The sequence below is a fragment of the Leucoraja erinacea genome, chromosome 10 (genome assembly GCF_028641065.1).
Source record: "Leucoraja erinacea ecotype New England chromosome 10, Leri_hhj_1, whole genome shotgun sequence".
Classification (NCBI taxonomy): Eukaryota; Metazoa; Chordata; class Chondrichthyes; order Rajiformes; family Rajidae; genus Leucoraja; species Leucoraja erinaceus.
In genome coordinates this window covers 34,917,776-34,942,227 of record NC_073386.1, presented here as the reverse complement: position 1 = coordinate 34,942,227, position 24,452 = coordinate 34,917,776, and the positions used below count along the sequence as shown (strand labels likewise).

At 41.1% G+C, this 24,452-nt stretch overlaps 1 protein-coding gene across 6 annotated transcripts in view; it reads left to right on the top strand.

The window, feature by feature from the left end:
• Positions 1–4,822: 4,822 nt before the first annotated feature.
• The window catches only part of sgip1a (SH3GL interacting endocytic adaptor 1a), a 100,383-nt gene continuing 80,753 nt past the window's right edge, over positions 4,823–24,452 (top strand). For 3 of the 6 annotated variants that reach the window (XM_055641950.1, XM_055641949.1, XM_055641946.1), the window contains exons 1-2: positions 6,489–6,867; positions 20,820–20,883. In XM_055641950.1, the coding sequence (XP_055497925.1) occupies positions 6,858–6,867; positions 20,820–20,883 (74 nt within the window). In that variant the 5' untranslated portion in view covers positions 6,489–6,857. Of the gene's footprint in view, positions 6,435–6,487; positions 6,868–20,819; positions 20,884–24,452 lie in introns of those variants that run through there. The other 3 variants (XM_055641951.1, XM_055641948.1, XM_055641947.1) reach the window with 2 other exon arrangements.

Below are 24,452 nucleotides of genomic sequence, written 5' to 3'. Positions count from 1 at the left end.
AACTAAACTAAACTAAGCTAATGTCTCCACAATCTCTAAAGTTACCTTTTTCAGAATCCTGGGGTGTGGTCCACGTGGTCCACATGATATATCCACCTTCAGGCCCTTCAACTTCCCAAACACCTTTTCCTTAATAATACCAACTCCACTAACTTCTCCCCCCTGACTCTCTTGGATTTCTGACACATAGAGCTGGTGTTTTCCGCTGTGAAGACTGATGCAAAAAGCTTATTCAATTTGGCCATCGTTTCTTTATTTCCCATTCGACATCTCCAGTGTCATCATCGAGCAGTAAAATGACAACTTCTCTCACATTGGCATTACTGTCAATAGTCAATAGTCTATTTATTTGTCATTTGGACCCCTGGAAGTCCAAATGAAATGCCGTTTCTGCAGCCATACATTACACACAACTAGACCCCAGACACAACATAATTACATTTTACATAAACATCCATCACATAGCTGTGATGGAAGGCCAAATAAACTTATCTCTCCACTGCACTCGCCCCACCCCGAGGTCAGAGTCAAAGTCAAAGCCCCCGGCTGGCGATGGCGATTGTCCCGCGGCCATTAAAGCCACGCCGGGTGGTGCGAGGTCGCACACCGGGTCTTGGTGTTAAAGACCCCGGTGTGCGTTCGCAGAGTCCCGCGGCCATTCCAAGCCGCGCGGGGCAGTGGTGTTAGGCCCCGCTCCAGGAGCTCTTCGACCCCGCAACTCGGGCGGGAGAAGTCGCCGTTGCAGGAGCCCCGAAAAGCGGTCTCCCTCCAGGGATCCGCGGGCTCCCGGTGCCGCCGTCCACAGACCTGTCGTTGGAGCCTCCGCATCAGCAGCAGCAGCGGCAGCAGCAGCGGCAGCGCTCCTCCACCGCTCCACCCGCTCCGGTCTCGGCCAGCTCCGCGACGGCGACGGTGGAGCGGTCGGAGCACCAGAGTTCCCCGGTCTCTTCCTGTTGGAGGCCGCTCCTCGTTGAGACTGAGAAAAAGTTGGGTCTCATTGGAGAGATCAAAAGTTTCCCCCCCCCTTTATCCCCCCCACCCCTACACACACCCCAACATAAAATAACAAAAACTACATAAAAACACAGACAAAAAATAATAAAAATGCGGACAGGCTGCAGTGGCCGCTGCTGACCAGAGTCGCGCCGCCTACCGTTGAGTAAACATAACTACAGGGGAATGAGGGAGGAGCATCCAAGTTGATTGGAAGGTGACCCTAGCAGGAATCACAGTGGACCACCAAAGGAAAGAGATTGTGGGAGAAATTCGGAACACACAAGAATTATTGATCGCATGGAGGAAAAAAATATGCTATGGGAAGCATTAGGCCACCATGGTTGACAACGGTGGCGTAAAAGCAAAAGAGAAGGTATATAATATGACAATGATTAGTGGAAAGCTAGAAGATTGGGAAGCTTTTAAAATTCAACAGAAAGCAACTAAAAAAGCAATATGAGGGGAAATGACCAAATATGAAGGTAAACTAGCCAATACTATTAAAGAGGATACCTAAAGTTCTTTCAGATATACAAGAAGTAAATGAGAGGCAACGGTGGACATTGGACCGCTGGAAAATGATGCTGGAGAAGTAGTAATGGCGAACAAAAAATGGTGGACAAACTGAATGAGTTTTTTGCGTCAGTCTTCACAATGGAAGACACCAGTAATGTGCCAGAAATTCAAGAGTAGATCAAGCTTTGCCCTCTCCCTTGTAGGCCCCTCTACATACTGCATATATATATATATATATATATATATATATTTATATTTATATTTTTATTTTTATATTTATATTTACATTTATATTTATGAATTTATGAATCTATATAAATACTTGTGTATATATATAAATATATAATATATAAATATTTATATATATAAATACTTATATTTATATATATACATATATATATATATATATACACATATATATATATATATATATATATATATACATATATATATAAATATTAAAATGTATATTTATATTTATTTATATATATATATTATTCATATTTATATCTATCTATTTATATATTTATTTATATATATATATATATATACTCATTATATATGTATTTATATATATTTATTGTATTTTTTTAATATACTTATATATATATTTATGTATATTTATATATATATGTGTGTGTGTGTGTGTGTGTGTATATGTATGTACACGCGCGCGCGCACACACGCACACACATATATATATATATGTAATTTTAAAAAGGATGATTGATATTTTAATATTAGTAGGAAAGAGAGGAAAATTCCGACTACTGTTGGCAAAAGTCTGGAACTTTTAAAATCTTTGTTATTTACCTATGTCATATAATTTACATTTGTAGTTAACCTCAATTAGAAACCAATCACATCCAAACAGAAATAAAGAACTGCAGATGCTGGTTAATGCACAAAGGACACAAAGTGCTGGAGTACTGTAGCTCAGCAGGTCAGGCAGCATCCCTGGAGAATATGGATAAGTGACATTTCTAGTCAAGCCTCTTCTGCAGACTGATTCCCATACATGGTTTCCTGTGATATAACATAAATTCATGCTCTGACATGTGGTCAGTCTTTATTCTATTGAAATTGCAAGAATTACTTTTTGCGATATTTCTTTTGTCCACAAAAGAAGACATTTTATGAAATGATAATGTCTTCTGGTATTTATTGCCTGCAGCTATGCTGATGTGTCACGCATGTTTTCTTAAGGTAAGCATATTTAATTTTGCCTGTGCCCAGCTCATGATGAAGCTTAAGAAATTACGCATAATCTTGCAAATCCTAGCTGCTACTGCACCCGCCAGATTCAAAGTCTAAATCTGTTACTAAGGCTGCAACTGAACACTGTCCGAAAGCAGATGGAAAAGCAGATTGAAGCTGTTCGTGTGGGAGGAGTAAATGGTGCATCTGTTATTAAATAGGTTCCTCACATGACGTTGAAGCATGCCTGCTCCAGCTTGTTAATGAATTCAAAGGCAGGGCTCTACAAGGCATTTTTATGCCAGAATCTTTGTGTTCCCATGAAAGTGGTATAAAGAACGACGTTATGTTTGGTTCCTGAGATGTTTCCAGCCAGCCGGGCATAACTCAATTAAATTGTAAACTGTAATCCATCGATCAAAGCCTGAAATTGGAACATGGTTACAGTTTTCAAAAATATTGAGTTTCTGGTGACAAATGTTTGGATTCCAAATGTCTGGTTTGGGGATAAAACCTGAACCTGTGTTTAGGATGGTGGTATATTTTTTGTTTGTCACTATGGAATATCCATAACTTGCTTAGATTGGCACATTGTGGAAACATAATATCTATTTAATATGATAACCAACTCTCAACTAAACAGTGAAGCTTGCTATTTGTAATATTGGACAATCATAATGCAGTAGCAACTGACCCATTTAGCAGCTAATCTAGTCAGAGTCATACAGCAGAGAAACAGACCTGCACGTCCTTGGAATGTGTGAGGAAACCGGAGCACCCAGAGAAAACACACATGGTCACAGGGAGAACGTGCAAGCTGTATAAAGACAGCATCTGTAGTCAGGATCGAACCCGGGTCTCTGAATGAATGAAGTTTATTGGCCAAGTATTCACATACAAGGAATTTGCCTTGGGGCTCCGCCCGCAAGTGACATCATGACATACAGTGACAGTTAGAAGTGATACATAAAACATTGAACATTAATAATAAAACATTATTGATTAAACATGTTAATTAAATAAAATACCAGAGCAAAAGGAGGCTACAGATTTTGGGTTATTGAGTTGAAAAAAAGCTGTTTTTATGTCTGGCTGTGGCAGCTTTGACCAAAGATCTTATAGTGGAGCAAGATAGACCACTCCTGCTAAATGCAATGGGCTGACGTGTAGTACACAACGGAACGGAACGTGGGTCTTTTTTTCATCCATTTCCGTAACCCGACCCGACCCGACCCGACTCACAGTGTAATCAACGTTGCAGGGGAACAGTTTGTGTTAATAAATTAAAATTCTGAAAATGAGAAGATTTTTACCAAATAACTTTTATTTTTATTTTCACGAGGATGTTTCCTATGGGATCTTTGGTGTGGAGAAGGAAGCCGGTTACGGATATGGGGCCTAAAAGTACCCTTGAATCGTGCCCATGACCGTACTACGTCTTTTTCGTCGAGTGGACTATCTTGCTTGCTATAGGATCTTTGGCTTTGACAGTCCGGATTCGCCTTCCAGAGGGAAGTGATTCAAAGAGTTTGTGTCCAGGGTGAGAGGGGTCAGAGATGATCTTACCCGCTCGCTTCCTGGCCCATGCAGTGTACAGTTCATCAATGGAGGGAAGGATGTGACTGTGGTGTTGTTGATGGTGAGTGGGGTGAGGGGAGGGGGAACTCTCCTAAAGTCTATTATCAATTCAACTGTCTTAACTGTCCTCTGGCGCTGTAAGGCAGCAACTCTACCACTGTGCCACTCTGCCACACTGAAAAAAAGAATTTCAAAGGTTTGTAGGATCATTGGCTTCTATAAATTGTCTCTAGTTTGTCGAACAAAACTTGTATATGGGTGATCACTGGTTGGCATGGACTCAGTGAGCATAGGGGCCTGTTTCCATGCTGTAACTCTAAACTAAACTAAATTAAATTAAACTAAATAAACTAAGCTAAACATACAGTTCAGTAAAGTATGACTATACAAAAGCACAATCTTAGATTAAGTACAAAGTTTATAGAAATTATCTACTGTGACATTAGATAAGATTCACCAGGTTTTGGTGCCTTTTTCAAAGCCCAAGTGCGCAGATGGCCATACAGGCCCGTTGCCCTGGCAACATTGCAGGGTTCGCTGACTAACCAAAGTTGTAGGCACTCTCCACCACTGCTCCACACTCTGTGCTGCTGCAAGCCGTGTCCTGTCCATGCCCTCGTGTTTTGGAGCAGTGCCCGATCTAGTCGAGCCCCAGGCTGCTGTAGGGCCTCCAGCCATCGTCTCGGTGTAGATCCTCACATCGTCCAGTAAACCATCATCTCTCTCCTCGCCTGGCCACCGTTCAACCTTTCCATCACAGCTAACTATCATCTGTTATTTTTTGTAATTATACATGGTTTAATGTTACACACATTTCAAAAACCAAATGAAATCTGGGTTAGCAGGTATAATTTTCACCTACTGTGGATGTGATCAGAATTTATAACCACAGGCCCGGATGATCATTCTCACAGTAGAAGAAAAATTCCTATTACTCAATTGTTTGCAATTACCTTTCCTTGGTTAAGTGATTGCTCGGATAATTCTCCTTCCCTAATATTATGTTGGCTGTACAGCAAAACAAGAGGAATTTGTTCCATTACCACATGATGTTAATGAAGATCCAAATCCTAATGAAATATTTTACTGAGGAGGACAGGTAAAGGGAAACTCGACTGCCAACAGCACCCGCCTTGTTATCATTTTTACTGATCTATTTTTTTTAATTGAATATATAATTTTTTAAACTATTTTTCCACACGTATAGGTTTGCCTCACCTGCCAACGCATAAACTTAAAAATCTGCAGGTTTTCAGATAAGTTCACAATCAATTCACACACAGATTTGAACAGGTTTAGCATTGTCATGATTTCAAAATGGTTAGGCAGAAATGTAAAGGATATGGTTACATTGACATGGAAAAATGGAAGATGAAATGCTCTGAAAAAAAATCTGTCTGTGTTATTCAGTAGGAGACATCTGTGTCCGTCAGCTGCCAATATTCTCTCTTTATGCATACACGATAATTTATTCAGTTTCCCACTGTGTTCTGCCGTTATAGGTAAAAGCTGTTTAGTCACACAGATTCCGAACACAGATTCTTGTGCTTACGCTGATTATTTTTCCTTTTGATATCGGGTTCCTTCATGACATACTGTTTCCAAGTTTCTCGCTACGCAGGCTGGGAGGATTTTATTTCTCTCCATAATCCTTCTGGGGATAATTGTTTATGACGTGACGTCAACAGGATTGATTCCTCTTCAATGGCATAGAGAGCATGCAAGGGAGAGAGAGAGAGAGAGAGGATAGAGAGTGAGAGAGAGAGAGAGAGCGAGAGAGCAGAGAGAGAGAGAGAGAGAGAGGATAGAGATAGAGAGCGAGAGCAGGAGAGAGAGTGAGAGACAGAGAGAGAGAGAGAGAGAGAGAGAGAGAGAGAGAGAAACAAGCAGCAATGTGCACCAGCTTTCTGACAAAAGGACGCAAGGATTAACTGGCTGAATAACACAAGAAATGTGCTGTAACCTAGTTGTTGACATGTAGCCTTGGGAGCGATATGAATGATTAAGTGAAAAAAGCTTTTTACTTAAATTTTTTGGATGCTTGGCCGTTGCCAGCTAGCAGCAAAGGATTCTTTGTTAATCTTACAGTATTAATTTTAACTGCCTGGCTACCAAGTAGGATTATAAAACGGCAAAGTGCGTCACAGGTATGTTTCTGTGTGTGTGTGTCTGTCTGTCTCTCTTTCTGTTTGAATGTTTGTGTCCATGTGTGTGCAATACCAGAGAAAGGTGGGGAGGTGGCTTTTCCCAAGGGGTATTGTGTCAGTTAATGGCAACCATGTGATTAGCAATGGAGCAAAAGCAATTGGCTGAACTAGCAGTTGTGTTGAGCACAGCCAGCTTCCTCTCCCTGCCTTTTTATCAGCATCATTCTGTGATCCTGCAGCTGACAGCAACCGTGGCATCCATGGCCTACACCTGCACCATTTCCGTTCTGTTTTGGCATCTAGAATAGCGAGGGGTTGATGCTGATCTACATTAATTCCTGTTGAATTTATATGTGGTAATTGGCCCCTGCTTTCCTGTGTCTTTCAGGATCTTTCGAGATTGAGGAATGCAATTCTGCCACCATGATGGAAGGTAAGCTTCAGCCTCTTATAATATTTTAAGCCGTCCTTCTAAATTTGCCGACCAGAAGTAAGCAAATGAAGTGTTTTCATTCAAATGCAATTGTATCATGCTGTGAAAAATCAAGCATTTATATTTCAAATTATTTTTATTGTCGTGCGTTGCTTCCTATTATGCTTTGGGCAGCAACTAAAAGCAAATGACCCTTATAGGTCCTTGAAAGACTTGATGTCCTCAGTTTTTTAATGTATCCAATTCTGATGGATATTTATTGCCTACAGGGAAGTTTAACAAGGCTGTTTCAACAGTAGCATTATTAAAACTTCAAAATTGTAGAGATTCCTGTGTGATAATACGTTTCTGGATGAAAATAGTCTGGGCGGTGAATAGTTTAATTACAGATCATACCTCTGATTTAAACAAAGAGCACCAGTAGTTCCATATTCAAATAGGTCTCACAATGAATTAGAAGCTGTGTAAGTATGTAGCGAGGTGATACTTGCAGTAATGTACAGGATATTTATATGCCATTTGTGCAGACAATCAGGCTTGTGTGGCAATAATATATTCTGTTGCATAAGGTGCATTTACTTCATGCCTCCTATGTTCTGTTTGCTAGCTGTCTAAAATCATACATGTTATATGAATTTGAACCATCTGATTGTGTTAATTTGAAGTAGTGAAAAGGATGCAACCTATGAGATTACTTTTTAATTAGGCCTGCTTAGTTTCAGCTTAGTTTCCTTTAAGAATAGTAAGTAAGTAAGTAAGTTTATTGGCCAAGTATTCACATACAAGGAAGTTGCCTTGGTGCTCCGCCCACAAGTAACAACATGACATACAGTGACAGTTACGAATGACTCAGAAAACACTAAACATTAATAATAATAAAACATTAATGATAAAACACCATTGATCAAGCATGTGAACCAACAAAATGCCAGATCAAAGTCACCATAGCCACAGTGGAATAACAGAAATGAAGGTCCCCGAATCCTCTGTATAAGGGCAGTTTGAATGTTTGAAATTTAATGGCCATCTCTGCATGGTTCAGTGAGGTTTAGCAGGCTGACCTCTACCATGCTGAGACCAGGTGCCAACACTCGGACACCTCCTCATACCTCTTTCTCCTTCCCAAAATCTACAAACAGACCCTCTGGTTCTGCCTGTTCCTGCCCATAGAACTCATTTTCAAAATACCTTAGAGTGATACAGCGTGGAAGCAGACCCTTTGGTCCAACTTGCCCTCACCGATCAACGTGTCCCAGCTACATTAGTCCCACCCGCCCGCGTTTGGCCGATATCCCTCTAGACCTGTCCTACCCATGTACCGTGATTCCATCTAATCCCTCCCTTGTCCACTGCCTTCCAGACCACATCTGTGACACCTCACACACCCTTCAACCCTTAATGTCTTTCTGTTTTCAGCCCTCCCCCCTTCTGTTCTCCCTTTAGACAGAGACCCAACCAATTTCCCTCTACTAACACCCTCCCTTGCCTTGTGGATCTTGGCCTCACCCTCAACAACTTGTTATTTGACTCCTCTCACTTTCTCCGTTATAAAGGTGTAACCATGGGCACCCACATGGGCCCAGCTATGCCGGTCCCTTTGTCAGTTATGTTGAACAGTATTTGTTCCACGCATACATTGACACCAGCCCCCCAACTCTTTCTCCATTATGTCAACAACTGCCTCTCGCCCCGACAAATCTCCTTGATTTCATTAACTTTACCACTAACTTCCATACTGCCCTCAAATTCACTTGGACTATCTCTGACTACCTCGCTCCTCTTTCTTGTTCTCACTGTCTCCATCACAGCAACAGACTATCGACTGCCATCTACTACAAACCTATCGACTCCCACAGTTATCTCGTCTACACTTCCTCCTACTCTGCCTCTTGCAAAGACACTGCCCCCACTGCTCTCAATTTCTCCCTCCGCCGCAACTACTCCCTAGATACGACTATCCATACGAGACCATCTGAGATGTCCTCTTTCATTACTAAATGTGCTTTCCCCTTCTCCCCCACCCTCACCCCTCCTCCCCCTCCCCTCCACCCCTCCCCTCTCCCCCCCTCCCCTATCCCCTTCTTCCACTCCCACTCCCTCTCCCCCCTTCCCCCCTATATTTTGCCTTCCCCCTCTCCCCTCTATTTTCCCCCTCCTCTACTCTCCCCCTATCTTCCCTCTCCCCCTTTCCCCTCCTTCTCCCCCTCCCATTTCTTCCCTCATTTCCCACCAGCTCCCCCTCTTTTCTCCCCCTCCTTCCTACCCTCTCCCTTCATCCGTCATCTCCCCTCTCTCTACCCCTCCCCCTCCCTCTTTCCCCCCCTTTCCTGCTCTTCCAATCCCAACCCTCACTTACCCCTTCTTCCCACCTTTCCCATCTCCCCCTCCCCCCTTTACACCTTTCCTATCTCACCTCTGCCTCCCTCCCCCCCCCCCCCCCCCCCCCCACCATTGTGTATGTCCTATAATGAGATTTTCACTAAAGACAGCACCACTGTCAATGGCCTGATGTGGAAAAGAGGCTTTTCCCTGCTTAAAATTAAAATCAAATTAACTAATATAGAAAATATTGTGTGAGGGAAAAAAAATGAGCTTTCAATAGAGGGATAATAAACTGCTCTGTTAGTCCAATAAGATGAACCATTGACAGACAAAATGCTGGAGTAACTCAGCGGGTCAAGCAGCATCTCTGGAGAAAAGGAATTGGTTTCGGGTCGAGATCCTTCTTCAGACTGAGAGTCAGGGGAAAGGGAAACAAGAGATATATACGGTGATATAGAGAGAGAGATAGGCAAATTAATGAAAGATGTGCAAAAAAAGTAAAGATGGTCCATTGTTGGCTGGGGGCTAGGTGATACTGACATGACAATGAAACTCACCAAAGGTCAGTGAAACTAGTACAATGAACAGGGTGGGGGAGGGACGGAGACAGAGGGGATGCAAGGGTCATTTGATATTAGAGAAATCAATATTCATACTGCTGGACTGTAAGTTGCCCAAGCGAAATGTGAGATGCTGTTCCTCCAATTTGCATTTGGCCTCACTCTGACAATGGAGGAGGCCCAGGATATAAAAGTCAGTGTGGGAATGGGATGGGGGGGTTAAAGTGTTTGCCAATCGGGAGATCGCGTAGGCCAAGGCAAACTGAGCTGAACCATTGCATAGTTAGTGTCTTTTCTATGCCATCTGTAATGTAATAAATAAATGTGTGTTTGTTTAATTAAACATTCCGATATTTTAGAATTAAGTAAAAAGTAGTTAAAATATTTCCATGTAACAGTGTTATGGTGGAATTAATCACTTGTTCCTTTTCCACAATTCAGAGGGGTTCTGCAATGCATGAGTGATCTACCTTGTACGATTGTTGTCCAGTAGGTGAAACTGCAAGTTTTACACATTGAGACAAAAAAAATCAATTTTTTTTGGTATTAGTGACATTACCAAAATATTCAATTGCGAAAATGATCCTTTTTCAATGTAATTCTTAATTTTTCAAGATAGCATTTTGGAAGAGAATGGGGTAATTTGGGATAGCCAGCATGGTTTGTGTGTGGCAGGTTGTGTCTCAAGAACTTGATTGGGTGAGGAGGTGACAAAGGAGATTGATGAAGGTAGATATTGTGTGTATGGATTTTAGTAAGGTTTTTAAAGTCCCACATGGTAGGCTGATCCAGAAGATTAAGATGTATAGCATTCGGGATGACTTTGTCATATGGATTTGGAACTGACACACGGAGGGTTGTGGTGGAAGGTAGCTGGAAGTCTGTGACCAGTGAAGTTCTGCAGGGATTTGTTCTGGGACATCTGCTATTTGTGATATCTATATATGGGTGTTTCCGTAAATACACACTCAATTGTTAAACTGAAGGTCTCCAAATTTCCAGGTTATTTTCCTGTTTTTTATGTAATATTCCCATTGTTTCATATCCTGTATTTTAAGTAGTATAGATCATGGTGTATAGCCAAAATAATTAAATGAAGCAAAAATAAATAAATCTGTTTTTACAAAGAAAAATGTGAGATATGTCCCTGTGTTTTCTTGTCTTTTTTGGTGACATTTTTCAAGCAGAATTTCATCAAATACTCAGGCTAATTTATACCTGAAAGATTATATTAATTTTGCAATTAAATAACTCTATATAAGCCAAATTTTGATTATGCTTATGATTTTTCTCATTTATCACCCGATTAGATGGTTTTCTGATGTCCCAATTTTTTGGAGCAGAACGTGAGCAGTGATGCCCTTTTGGTTACGTGTGTAATGTGTCACATGTGAACCGTTTTTATATTCATTGTTTCTTTTTTTTATTGTTTATATTTTGTGTTTAAGGTTTCCTTTGAAATACTTAATAATGAATAGAAGTTACAATCATGAAATAAATATCTAATTTGCTCATCTATTTTAGTGATATCTCATTCTGTAGTCTCTCCCGTTGTCAATGCTATTTATAGCGCTATAACGAGTTTTTTTTTGCACTCGTCATGATATTTTTTATTAATTCAAACAACATGATTACAATGACCCTGGCATGAACTATAGGCCACGTGATGGGTTAGGTGCCGACATTTTGTAAGGCAGCTTTGAAATCAGTAAGTGAGAAATCAGAAATCAGACATATGTCTTATATGTTTTTTTTTTTTTTTCCTTTTTTTTTTTAAATTTGAAAGTATTAAGTTTTGGTCTAAAATTGGTTGATTTTGATCACAAATTAGCTCAAAAGGATCAAAGGTAGGCCCATTTTGAATCCTGTGGTATTTCATTATGATTTAATACATTTCATATTTTGACCACCCATGTCACAGGTTGATGTGAATGGCCTGGTTGTTGCTGTAGATGGATTGGAGAGTAGTTTGCTGACAATACCAAAATTGAAGGAGTTGTAGACAGTGGGGAAGGTTGCCAGAAGATACAGCGGGATATATATCAGCTGCAGAAATGTGTGGAGAAATAGCAAACGCAGTTTAACCAGAGCAAGTGTGAGGTGTTGCACTTTGGGAGGTTGAATGAAAGGAGAGATTATACAGTTACTGGCAAGACCCCAACAGCATTGATGTGCAGCGGGTTCTTAAAGTCCAAGTTCATAGCTCACTAAAGGTGGCAGCACAAGTAGGTAGGGTGGTAGAGAAGGCATATGGTATGCTTGCCTTCTTTGCTAGGAACATTGAATATAAGAGTCAGGAATGCATGTCTATAGGATTTTAGTTAGGCCACATTTAGATTATTATGCACAGTTCTGGTTGCCCCATAACAGGAAAGATGTGGAGGCTTTGGAGAGGGTGCAGAGGAGATTTACGAGAATGCTGCCTAAATTAAAGGGTTTCAACTGCAGGTAGAGGTTGGATAGACTTGGATTGTTTTCTCTGGAATGTCAGAGGTTGAAGAGGCATAGAAAGGGTAGACAGTCAACACCATATTCCCAGGATGGAAATGTCCAGGAGGGCATAGCTGTAAGGTGAGAGGGGAAAAGTTAAATGGAAATATGTGGGGCAGGTTTTATACAGAGGATGACGGGGGCCTGGAACGCAATGTCAGGGGTGGTAGTGGAGGCAGATACAATAGTCACATTTAGAGGCTTTTAAATAGGAACATGGAAGTGCAGGGAATATGGATCATTTGCAGGCAGATGAGATCAGTTCATTTAGACATTATGTTCAGCACAAACATTGTGGGCAGAGGAGCCTGTTTCTGTGGTGCACCGTTCTATGTCCTATCGTGCAGCTTGTTTATGAATTCCATCAGCAATGTGGAGTTTCTATTGAAAAGATCATGCTTAAATTGCATTCCTTTTTTCTGTCCACTTTTGTTTATTCGGCATCTTGGTAGAATTAGCATATGTCCATTATTCCAGTTGAAGTAGATCATCGGACCTCTCGGCTGCATCTGATATGATTTTAGCAGCAGTAGGCCATTCATCCCCTCGACTCCGTTCAACCATATAATACCTTCATTACTGATCAAAATCTGACTGTCCTTCCAGTTTGTCTCAATAATCCGACCATACCATTGGCTTGTAAAAAACTGTTGATTATCATTTCAAATTTATGAATTAAGTGAGTATCTACTGCTTTTTGTGGAAAGACCCTGACATCTGCACCTCCACCATCTTTTGTGTCAAATGCAGCACATTTTGATAAGGTAAGTGCTGCATGCACCTCTTTTCATTGCGGTGAGCAGTGACTAAACACTCCACATTGGAGAGAGACTCAAAAAACTGGAGTAACTCAGCGGGACAGGCAACATCTCTGGAGAGAAGGAATGGGTGACCCTTCGTCAGACTGTGTTTGAAGAAGGGCCTCGACACAAAACGTCACGCACTCCTTCTCACCAGAGATGCTACCTGCCCCGTTGAGTTACTTCAGCTTTTTGCGCATATCTTCGGTTTAAACCAGCATCTGCAGTTCCTTCCTACACATCTCCACATTGGAGACACATTGACTGTAGGAGTAAAAACAGGCCACTGAGACAGGCCCATGAGATGAGGTTACATCTATACCCCATCTCTATTTGCTACCTTAAACTACAGGTCCTTTAACATCATAGCGATGCTAAATAAAATACACGTCTCAGATTTAAGGTTATTAATTAAATTAGCATCAACTGCTATTTGTAGAGAAAACGTACCAGAGTTCCACCATCCATTGTTTAGTTTAGTTTAGAGATACAGCCTGGAAACAGGTCCTTCGGCCCACCGCATCCGCGCTGACCAGTGATCCCCTGACACTAACACTATCCTACACATACTAGGAACAATTTTACCAAGCCAATTAACCTGCAAACCTATACATCTTTGGAATGTGAGAGCTTACCGGAGCACCCGGAGTAAACCCACGCTGGTCAAGGGGACAATGTACAAACGTGCCACACCCTTCTTTGCATGATAGTAAATTTTAATTTTATGAGCATGTCCCCTTGTACAAAGCAACCTCACCAACAGAAAAATAAAAAGAGAACCCTTGCTCAGAAACTCCCTTAAATTACCGTGTAGAATTATTTAATCTAGGGAAATGCAGTGCTAGTTTACATAATCTCTCTTGGAAATCTTGAGCTGATAATATTTTCATCACCATTGCTGCATATCTTCCAGGCCTGTTGATTAGTTGAATCCAAAGATTCCAATGTCATTTCAGGAAGAGTCTGTAAAACAGAATTGTCATTTGGTGGCTTTATATTTGGTGGCAGCTGTTGGCAAATTGATGTTGGTTTGAGAGATGAGATTCAATCATCAATTGAGAGATGATTGAACACCATCGTCATCCTACATGATTACGGAGAATCAATACGCAAACATGTTCCATCTGGCAAATGTAATCCCCATGATATTATTAGATGAGGAAATGTGTAAGGATAGATAATCCGCTCTCCCAATTCAGAAAGAAAATTAAAAGGAAAAGGTCTTTTTGATTATGTCATAGAGCAAGAAAGCAGAGCCTTTCTTCCAATTCATCCAAACTAATCAAAATGCCCGTCTAAGATAGTCCCATTTGGACCATATGTCTCCAAACCTTTCCTATATATATGTACCTGCCCAATAGTTTTTAAATGCTGTTTTTTTTTTTACCTACCTCAATTACCTCCCCTGGCAACACATTCCATAAAGCCACCAACCTCTGAGTGAAAAAGTTTCTCTCAGGTTCCTTAAATCTTTACCTTCTCACCTTAATCCTATGTCCTCTAGTGCTTAATTTCCTTATGCTGGGTAAAAGACTGTGCATTCACCCTATCTATTCCCATGCTCTCTAGAGATCACCCTTGAGCCTCCTGTTCTCCAGAGAAATGAAGTCCTAGCCTGCCCAACCTTTCCATATAGTTCAGGCACTTGAGTCCTGGCAAGATCCTCGTGAATCTTCTCTTTCCAGCTTAATGACATCCTCCTTATAGCAGGGTGACCAAAACTGCTCAAAACTCCAAATGCAGCCTCACCACTGTCTTGTACAACTGTAATATAACCTTCCAACTTCTATATTCAGTACTCTGACTGTTTAAGGCCGATGTACCACAAGCCTTCTTTATCACCCTATCTATCAGTGATGTCTCTTTCAGGGAGCTTTGTACCTGTACTCTTAGATCCCTCTGCTTTACCACATTACCTATTCACTATGAAGGTCCTGCCCTGGTTTGGCCCCCCAACCTCACACCTATCTGCATTAAACTCCATTAGCCATTCCTCAGTCCATTTACCCAGCTGATCAAGACCCTACAATAATTTTTGATAACGATCTTCACTGTCTATAATATCACATACTATAGATGCATCTGCAAAATTACTAACCATGCCTTATCCAAGTTCCGTATCCTCATCCATCCTTATCCTAGTACCGATCACTGAGACACACCACCAGTCATAGGTCTCCAGTCCGATAAATAGCCTTCCACCAACTCAGTTTCCTTGCATGGTCTATTCTGTATCCAGTTAGCTATCTCATGATCCCATGAAGTCTAACCTTCCAGAAGAGCCTACCTACCATGTAGAACTTCATCAAAGGCCTTGCTTAAGTCTATTTTGACAATGTTTATGGCCTTGCCCATCTTGTACATCATGACTATCCAAATGTGTTTTTTATATCCTATCCCTCAGAAAAATAGGATATATTTATTGAGGAAATTACATCATGTATCTGACCAGATCCTCTGGTGTGTGAATTATGCTGAGGGCATAACATCAGGCCTCAGGTGAATCAGAAATGTGCAATCGAATTTCCCAATGCTGTCATCAGAAAATTGTACAAGCATGTTAAAGTTTCAGAGAAATTATTTCTATTAACATTTTACGCTTGAAAAGCGAGCATAAATGGCTCCAATTTCTCAGCAAAAAGGTTTACATCCTGGAAAAAGTAGTGTATTTTCATTCATAAGCTTCTGAGAAACAAATCTGGGAACACATTAAGCATGGTTATCTAACTTCAAACTAGTGTTAAGGGCATTGGAACAATGGGGTAAGGCCATCTTTGGTAGCAACTTGCTCAAGTTGATTGGAGCATGTTGTTAGCAGCAAAATGAATGTCCGGAGAGTGGGCTAATCATTTTTCAAAGTTTGATGATAGAAACATAGAAACATAGAAAATAGGTGCAGGAGTTGGCCATTCCGTCCTTCGAGCCTGCACCGCCATTCAATATGATCATGACTGATCATCCAACTCAGTATCCTGTACCTGCCTTCTCTCCATACCCCCTGATCCCTTTAGCCACAAGGGCCACATCTAACTCCCTCTTAAATATAGCCAATGAACTGGCCTCAACTACCTTCTGCGGGAGAGAATTCCAGAGATTCACCACTCTCTGTGTGAAAAATGTTTTCCTCATCTCGGTCCTAAAAGATTTCCATCTTATCCTTAAACTGTGACCCTTTGTTCTGGACTTCCCCAACATCGGGAACAATCTTCCTGCATCTAGCCTGTCCAACCCCTTAAGAATTTTGTAAGTTTCTATAAGATTCCCCCTCAATTTTCTAAATTCTAGCGAGTACAAACCGAGTCTATCCAGTCTCTCTTCATATGAAAGTCCTGACATCCCAGGAATCAGTCTGGTGAACCTTCTCTGTACTCCCTCTATGGCAAGAATGTCTTTCCTCAGATTAGGAGACCAAAACTATACGCAATACTCCAGGTGTGGTCTCACCAAGACCCTGTACAACTGCAGTAGAACCTCCCTGCTCCTATACTCAAATCCTTTTGCTATGAATATATGATAATTCAGGACATGCCTGTTCCTGTCAGATATGTATTTCTCCTTTACCGTGGAGAAAGGCATGAGGACAGGTGAACTTCAGGAAGTTGATTGAAGTGCCCTGAGGGTAGACAGTATTGCAGAAAGAAATAGAAAAATTGGAATGATTGTACCTTTGAGTTTAGACAGTAAAGTGATTAAAATATTATATCTCCAATATGTAATACTTACTTTAGAGCAGTGAATGAATCAGAGGTGCAACGATTTAAAAAAAGCCAGAGTGGGTTTATGATAGAAAACCTGATAGTGAATATGTTTTATTCTGATGACTAATATCTTTGCACACATCACATGTGAATTAAACTCTGGAGCAAAATTAATCTCGGATGTCTCAGTGCCAGCATGACTTCTAAATCTGGAATCTCTATATCCTGGAAAGTAATCCAACAAGCTTAATTTTACATGTCAATACAGATACTACTAAGTTTGATGTCAGTTGTACCTGATATCATGCTGTTCCTATCTGTTCACTGCAGCACAATTACAGTATGTACGATCAGAGCAGCCCCGCTGAGTCATTAGCCTAACTAAGGTAAGCTCTACAGATCTCACTCATCCCCCAGAGCGAGGGTTCTGAAATCTCCTTGGACACCAATGCAATTATTGCACTTAAAATTTATGGCGAGTTAAATTACAAAAATTGTAATTCTTCCAAGAGATTGATTTCTGTTGAGATTTCAGATTATTGGTAATTCTGATAAATAGTCTTCGACCTGGAAATGTAGCTATTTCTCTTTGCAAATGTGGTCTCTGACCTGCTGAGTGTTTTATACGTTTTCAGTTGTATTACTGATTTCCAGCAGTTTTTTTTAGTTTTAGTAATTTCTTTATTACCCACTGAATTTTGTGTTTATGTCTCTAAAGGACCTGTGTCTATTTTTGCAAATCTATCCTTTGTAAATACTTGAGCATTGGTGCCGGATGTAGAGCGCAGATTGTGTTAGAGGGAACATGAGTGCCCAAGGCATCAGCCTTAAAAAGAGTCATTATAACATATGTGCAGAGAGAAATATGCATTACTGTCAGTGGTACAATGCGGGAATCTGTCATGAAGCTTTGCCTTCCACTCAGAATCACTCCACAGTTCACTCTGCAGAGGCTGTCTCTGCAGGACTGGTATTGGATGAGCCAGTGCAGGCAATGCAGCGCTGAAATGCATGGTTCAGCTCTGCACTCTGGCTGGCAGAGTGAGTTTGGACTATTGTTGACAGCTGGCTGCTTTTGCTCCATGTGTTGACAGTAATCCAGGTCCTACGGTGTCTAGTGTCACAGATGCGCACAACCCACAGCAAGGGTATGTACTTATTAGGCTGGAAAAGCAAGAACACCTATTGTAGTGTATTTTGGGTACTTGGAACTGACTCAAAAGAACTCTCAGATACAGGAGTAAACTAACAAGCTTCTTTATTGCAGGACGCCACCATGAGTCTCCCCTAGCGCATGTGTACCCTCGCACCAGACATAACATATGCTAATTATATTACATACATCACACTTATCATCACTCTGAGGACAACACTACATGGAGCTCCTTTAAAACCTCTCCATGCAGACTGTTTGCTGGAGGTACTCAGCAGGTCGGGCAGCATCTGTGGTTGGAAAGTAATGGTCAACATTTCAGTTCATAGCCCTACATCAGGACTGAGAGTGAGGAGGAGGTGTACAGTATCTCTCATCCCCTCATCTCCACCCCCCTCTTTCTACTCTCAGTCCTGATACAAGATTTTGACCTGAAATGTCGACTATTCTTTTTTACCCACGGATGCTGCACAATCTGTCGAGTTTCTCCAGCAGATTGCTTGTTGATTCCATCAATTGCAGTCTCTCCCAATCTGTTTAAAGTTCTTGTCAGTTTGTTTTCAAATTTTATTTTCTCCCCTTTGTCAACGTCTTATTCACCTGTTTCTGATTTTTAGAATTCTCACACTATTTTTGATACTATTAGCTTCTTTTCAAAGTGACACTATATGTATTTTTCACATTAGCCATCACTATGCTGCCCTCCCTGTATATTTTTTATCCCTCAATAATTGTTAGTGACAGGAGGTTTACTCAACCAAATTGACCCATTGTATCACCAACTGATAACTATATAATTAAAAGTCTCATTTTGACCACTTCTGCGCTGTATATTGATTTTAGAAAAAACGCTACCATATATCGCTAAGAATTTTGACCATCTTACTCACAGTCCTCTTCTGCTGAGCAAGCCCTGAGGGTTTTTCCCCATCAATACAAAAAAGGTTATGAGTGTTTAAAAAAACCTTGAGATCCTCTTGCATGTCAATCACCACGATGAAGCCCTGTCTGTGCTTGAAACTGCAAAGCTTTATTAGGTCTGACTTGTGTTTGGAAGGTATAAATGCTTTATGAGGTCCTACTGTGTTTGGTTCAAAAGTCCCGCACATTTCGAGACTGTGTGTGTGTGTGTGTGTGTGTGTGTGTGTGTGTGTGTGTGTGTGTGTGTGTGTGTGTGTGTGTGTGTGTGTGTGTGTGTGTGTGTGTGTGTGTGCGTGTGTGTGTTTGTGTGTGTGTGTGTGTATAGCTGCCAGCCCAAGAATCCATTCGGCCCACAATGTCCATACTAGCCCTCTGAAAACCAGTCCCTTTGGCCCACAACACCATGCTAGCGCTCCCAAAGCTGGCCAGCAATATTGGAATTGGTGGCGAGGTGGAATATTGCGTTGGGGGACCAGCCCTGTGAAGCTGGGATCCAACGGGTCCCACTTAGTCTAGTTGAGTAATAAAAATGTGAACGATAGAAATTACATGGTGATGGAAAATTAGAAATATTAAACATGGTCTTAGATGGTTAGTTCCTTAAAATACTGTTTTAAAAACTCTCCTGTATGTATTCCATATGCTGAATGGTAGATATTTTTAGTCTGTCACTATGCTGTGTGACATTACAAAATATATTTCATAAATTAAAATTCCAAGCTACTTTTGACAATTTGTGTTGGCAATTGAATGTGTAGTTTCACAATATAACCCATTTTGCATTCTTTTTTTGGATGAGAATGTACTAGAAATTCTCAGTATGTTTGCAGATGACACTAAAGTGGGTGTATCGTAGATAGTGAAGATGATTATCATAAATTACAGCAGGATCTTGATCATTTGGGAAAGTGGGCTGAGGAATGGTTGATGGAATTTAATGCTGCCTGCCCTGTATCTTTTGCTTTTATTGATTTTATTCCACATATTTGAAAGATGCTTTCTTTCAATGTTAACGTGTCATTTTCAAAAGTTTCATGCTTCAACTACATTAAATGTTTGTCATTCATATAACTCTGCGTTAATCTACGTGGTTGAGTGAAATAAACATCCCTTTGATTAGTTTCCTCCCATTTCTACAGTAGATTTTCTCTGCATAAAGCCACTTGAAGCAAAATTGCGAGGCACTATTTGGTTTTCCTTTGCAAAAGTAATAATTAAGTACATATATGCAGTGTGAAATGGGAAAATGCAGGTTATTAAAGCTAAATTTTCAACAGTGTGTAAGAACCATCTCTGGCTGCTTTCTAGGCAGAAAGGCAAAAAATCTAACTCTTCTGCAGGTCTCATTCAAAATGTCAGTGATGATAGTAGGACCATGCCCACCACAGGAAATTTAGCCTTAATCAACAGAGGGAGGAAGGGAGGGGAATTTTTCAGGTTTTACCCTGCTAATCATTATCCAACGAAAGGCCGTTGAGTTCGTGTGAGGGCAGTTTATGTGCCAGCACTCACTGTCGAGAAGAAGTTACTTGGAAAAAGATGGGAGCCGAAAGGAAATATTGTAGAGTTTAAAAAAAGAGTTCTATTTAAGTTTCTGAAGAAGGTAGTTATCAAACTATAAAACGAGCAGCACAGTCGCACAGCTAGTAGAGCTGCTGCCTCACAGTGCCAAAGACCCCGGTTCAATCCTGACCCTGGGTGTGGTCTTTGTGGAGTTTGCACGTTCTCCCTGTGACCTGGAAACTTCCTCCGGGTGCTCCAGTTTCCTTCCACTTACCAAAGACATTGGGTGTGTAGGTTAATTGGCCCATGTAAATTGCCCCTGGAAGTGTATAGAATAGTGTAGAACAGACGATTGGCGGTCAGCGTAGACTCAGCGGGTCGAAGGGCCTGTTTCCATGCTGCATCTCTAAAGTAATCAAACTTATTTATCTGACGTTTAAATTATCATTGATCTTTTTAATTTCCGTTTAATGTCAAGCTTACTTTCTTTGTGTTTAATTAACAGGATTGAAAAAACGTACAAGGAAAGCTTTTGGTATACGGAAGAAAGAAAAAGACACTGATTCAACGCAAGTATTTGGTCTAAACCAATTGTCTTTTGGCAGATTGGGTTGATCCCTCGTGGGATAAACAAGGTGTCACTGCCGGGTTTGTCCCAGCAATGAATTATCACTAGAATCTTGTCAATTTGAGAAAAGCTGTAAAGACATTCACCAGTATTCTTCAGTCTTATTATAATGTGTCTCTGGGCAGCCTAATTGGAGTTCTTGATACGCTATTACCATTAAGTTCAGCAATCGTATTGTAAATAGAGGTGGTGGTTTTGTTGTTTGCCTTATTTTTCTGCTTCAAAGCTATCTTAAAAATGTATTAATTTACCTATGAAAGCTGAGGGGTAATGGGTATTTTATTCAGCACTGCTCACAAAATATCAATGGTCAGAAGTCGAGAACATTGTTTCATTGGAGTGCTTTGAATGGTAGGACTTTGTTACACAATTTACTCAAGTTATTAGTGATGGGTATTTCATGTGATAGGTATGGTCCTGCCATCATCATTTTAAAAGGCAAGTCAGTGGACAGGCTTGGGCAAGTCAACGTCAAGTCAGAGCAGGAGCGGCAGCTTTGAGCGGCAAACCCATTGATTATTTGCGGCATCCAAATTGGTTAACTGAGTAGCTAATTACAAGATGTAATAGGTAGAAAATTGGCTTCATGGAAGGAAGCAGAGAGTGATGGTGGAAGGTTGTTTTGCAGACTGAAGGCCTGTGACTAGTGGTGTGTCTCTCAGGGTTTGGTGCTGGGCCAATTTGGCATCACTATCATTGATTTGGATGAGAACGTATTAGGCATGATGAGTAAGTTTGCAGATGACATTAAAGTGGGTGGTATTGTAGATAGTGAAGATGGTTGTCAAAAAATGCAGCAGGATCTTGATCATTTGGGCAGGTGGGCTGAGGAACAGTTGATGGAATTGAATGCAGAGCAATGTGAGGTGTTACATTTTCGGAAGTCTAACAGGAGCAGGACCTACACAGTGAATGGTAAGGCTCTGGGGGGGGGGGGGGGGGTGTTGTAGAGTAGTGGGATCTAGGAGTGGAGGTACATAGTTCATTGAAAGTGGCATCACAGGTAGGTAGAGTAGTCAAAACGGTTTTTGGCACATTATCCTTCATCAGTCACAGTATTGAATATAAACGTTGGGAGGTCAGTTACAGTTTTATAAGACATTGGTGAAGCCACATTTAAGAGTATTGTGTTCAGTGTTTGGTCACAATGTTATAGGAAAGATGTTGTCAAGCTGGAAAGGGTACATAGAAGATTTACGAGGATGTTGCAAGAACTACGGCCTGAGCTGTAGGGAGAGGTTGAGTAGGCTAGGACTCTATTCCTTGGAGGGCAGGAGGATGATGGTTGATCTTACAGAGGTGTACAAAATCATGCGAGGATTAGATCAGGTAAATGCAGTCTTTTGCCCAGAATAGGGGAATCAAGAACCGGAGGACATTGGATTAAGTTGAGGGGGCAAAGATTTAATAGGATCCTGAGAGATAACTTTTTTTACACAATGGATGGTGGGTATATAGAACAAGCTGCCAGAGGAGATAGTTGAGGCTGGTACCATCATAACATTTAAGAAACATTTGGACATCTACATGGATAGGGTAGATTTAGATGGTTATGTGCCAAGCTCGGGAAGGTGGGCGTAATGTAGGTGGGGCATGTTGATCGGTGTGGCACCTTGGGCCACAGTCCCTGTTTCCAGACTCTATGACTGCTCATCAACACTCCACAGTGCCCAACAGTGAAGGTCCTGCCCCAGTTTGCCTTCCCTAAATGCAGCTGCCTGCAATCTCCTGGCATATTCCCATTGACTAATGGAGTCTAGAGCACAATCTCAACATGATCATCCCTTTTTCTTTCTCTGCTCCATCCATACAGCCTCACTGGATGAAGCATCAGTAATATAGAAGCAAAGAGCTGCAGATACTGGTTTATGTCAATAAGATGGAAACTAAGTGCTGGAGTACACAGCGGGTCAGGCAGCACCTCTGGAGAAAAATAATGGATGGCTTTCGGGTTGAGACCCTTTTTGAGACTGAAAGTTGGGTGTGGGGTGAGGGAGTTTATAGAGCTGGAGGTGAGAAAAGACCAGGACCAATTAGCGCTGGTCAGAAATGATCTCAGGCAGGGGGTGCCTTGTAGGTCTATTGTTGGCTTGGTCAGGTGTGATCTCAGGCAGGAAACAAAGTGCAGAACTGTGGAACTGGTAAAATGACTACAGTAGAGGAAGGGGGCAAGGGGGAAGGGACAGGGCAGTGTAAGTAGAAGTTACTTAGATAATTCAAAGTTCATAATACTGGGTTGGGAAGGGGTTGAAACAGTTTGCAACTGGGAGATCCCATAGGCCGAGGCCGAGGTCTTTAGTGAATCTACCAGGAATGTCATCTTGAAATACTGCGTGGCATTCTCCATAACCAATAAAGCAACACCCTCTGCCTCTTTTATCCCAACTTTATCTTGCCTGTTGCACCTGTGCCCTTGAATGTTAAGTTGCCAGATCTACCCCTCTCTTTGCCAAGTATCCGTAAAGGCTACAACGTCCAAGTCACACATACCTATCCACACCCTGAGGTCTCTGCCTTGTAAATTACAGTAAAATGGTGCAGCTGATAGAGCCATTGCCTCAGTGCTAGAGGCCCAGGCTCGTGTTTGTAGGTTAATTAGCTCTCTAAATTGCCCTTAATGTTTATTGAGTGGATGTGAAGGTGGGATAACATAGAACTAGTGTGAACAGATGAACAATGGTCAGTGTGAACTCCATGGGCCAAACATAGATTGAAGGTGAGAGGGGAAGTTTGGTTCTGGCTTCACAACTGTCACAAATGTTTCCCAGAAATGCCGGGGCACCAAGAATCTAATTAAAATTGGAAATGGAAAGAAATTAATATTAGTAAACAGTGATGGAGAAAATTAATTACATTGAATGCTAATAGATTACTAGAGCCTGATAATCTGCATCCTGGAATACTAACAGAGGCAGCTCCGAATATAGTGCATGCATAACTTCTAAAGTCCGAGAGATTAAGCAATAAAGCTACTTCTTCTCGACCAACAAAACATCACCTATTCCTTTTCTGCAGAGATGCTGGCTGTCATCCTGAGACTCCAGCTTTTTGTGTCTGTTTTCAGTTTAAACCATTATCTGCAGTTCTTCTGTCTACATAGAAAACAACTGAATTTTTGGAAGGTCATATGGGTTCAAGCATATGGGTTTGGGATTAAAAAAAACTCACATGAACTGAAAAGTAAATAAAAGACCAAGTGCAGAGGATAGGAATAAATACAACTTTCTTGTTGTGGCAAGCAAAGACCAGCGGGGTACCACTGGAATCATTACTTATGTTCCAGCTGTTCATAATGTACATCTGTGATTCAGATGAGGGAATCAAATGTAATATTCTTATGTTTCCCAATAACAGGAAATTGGATGGAATTGCGACTTGTAAAAGAATTGCAAAGGGTTTCAAATGGATTTAGACAAGTGTAATATGTGGAAAATACATGTGGATATGGTATAATGTGAATTACCAACTTTGCTAAGAGAAGCAGAAAGGCAGATATTATTAAAATGGTGA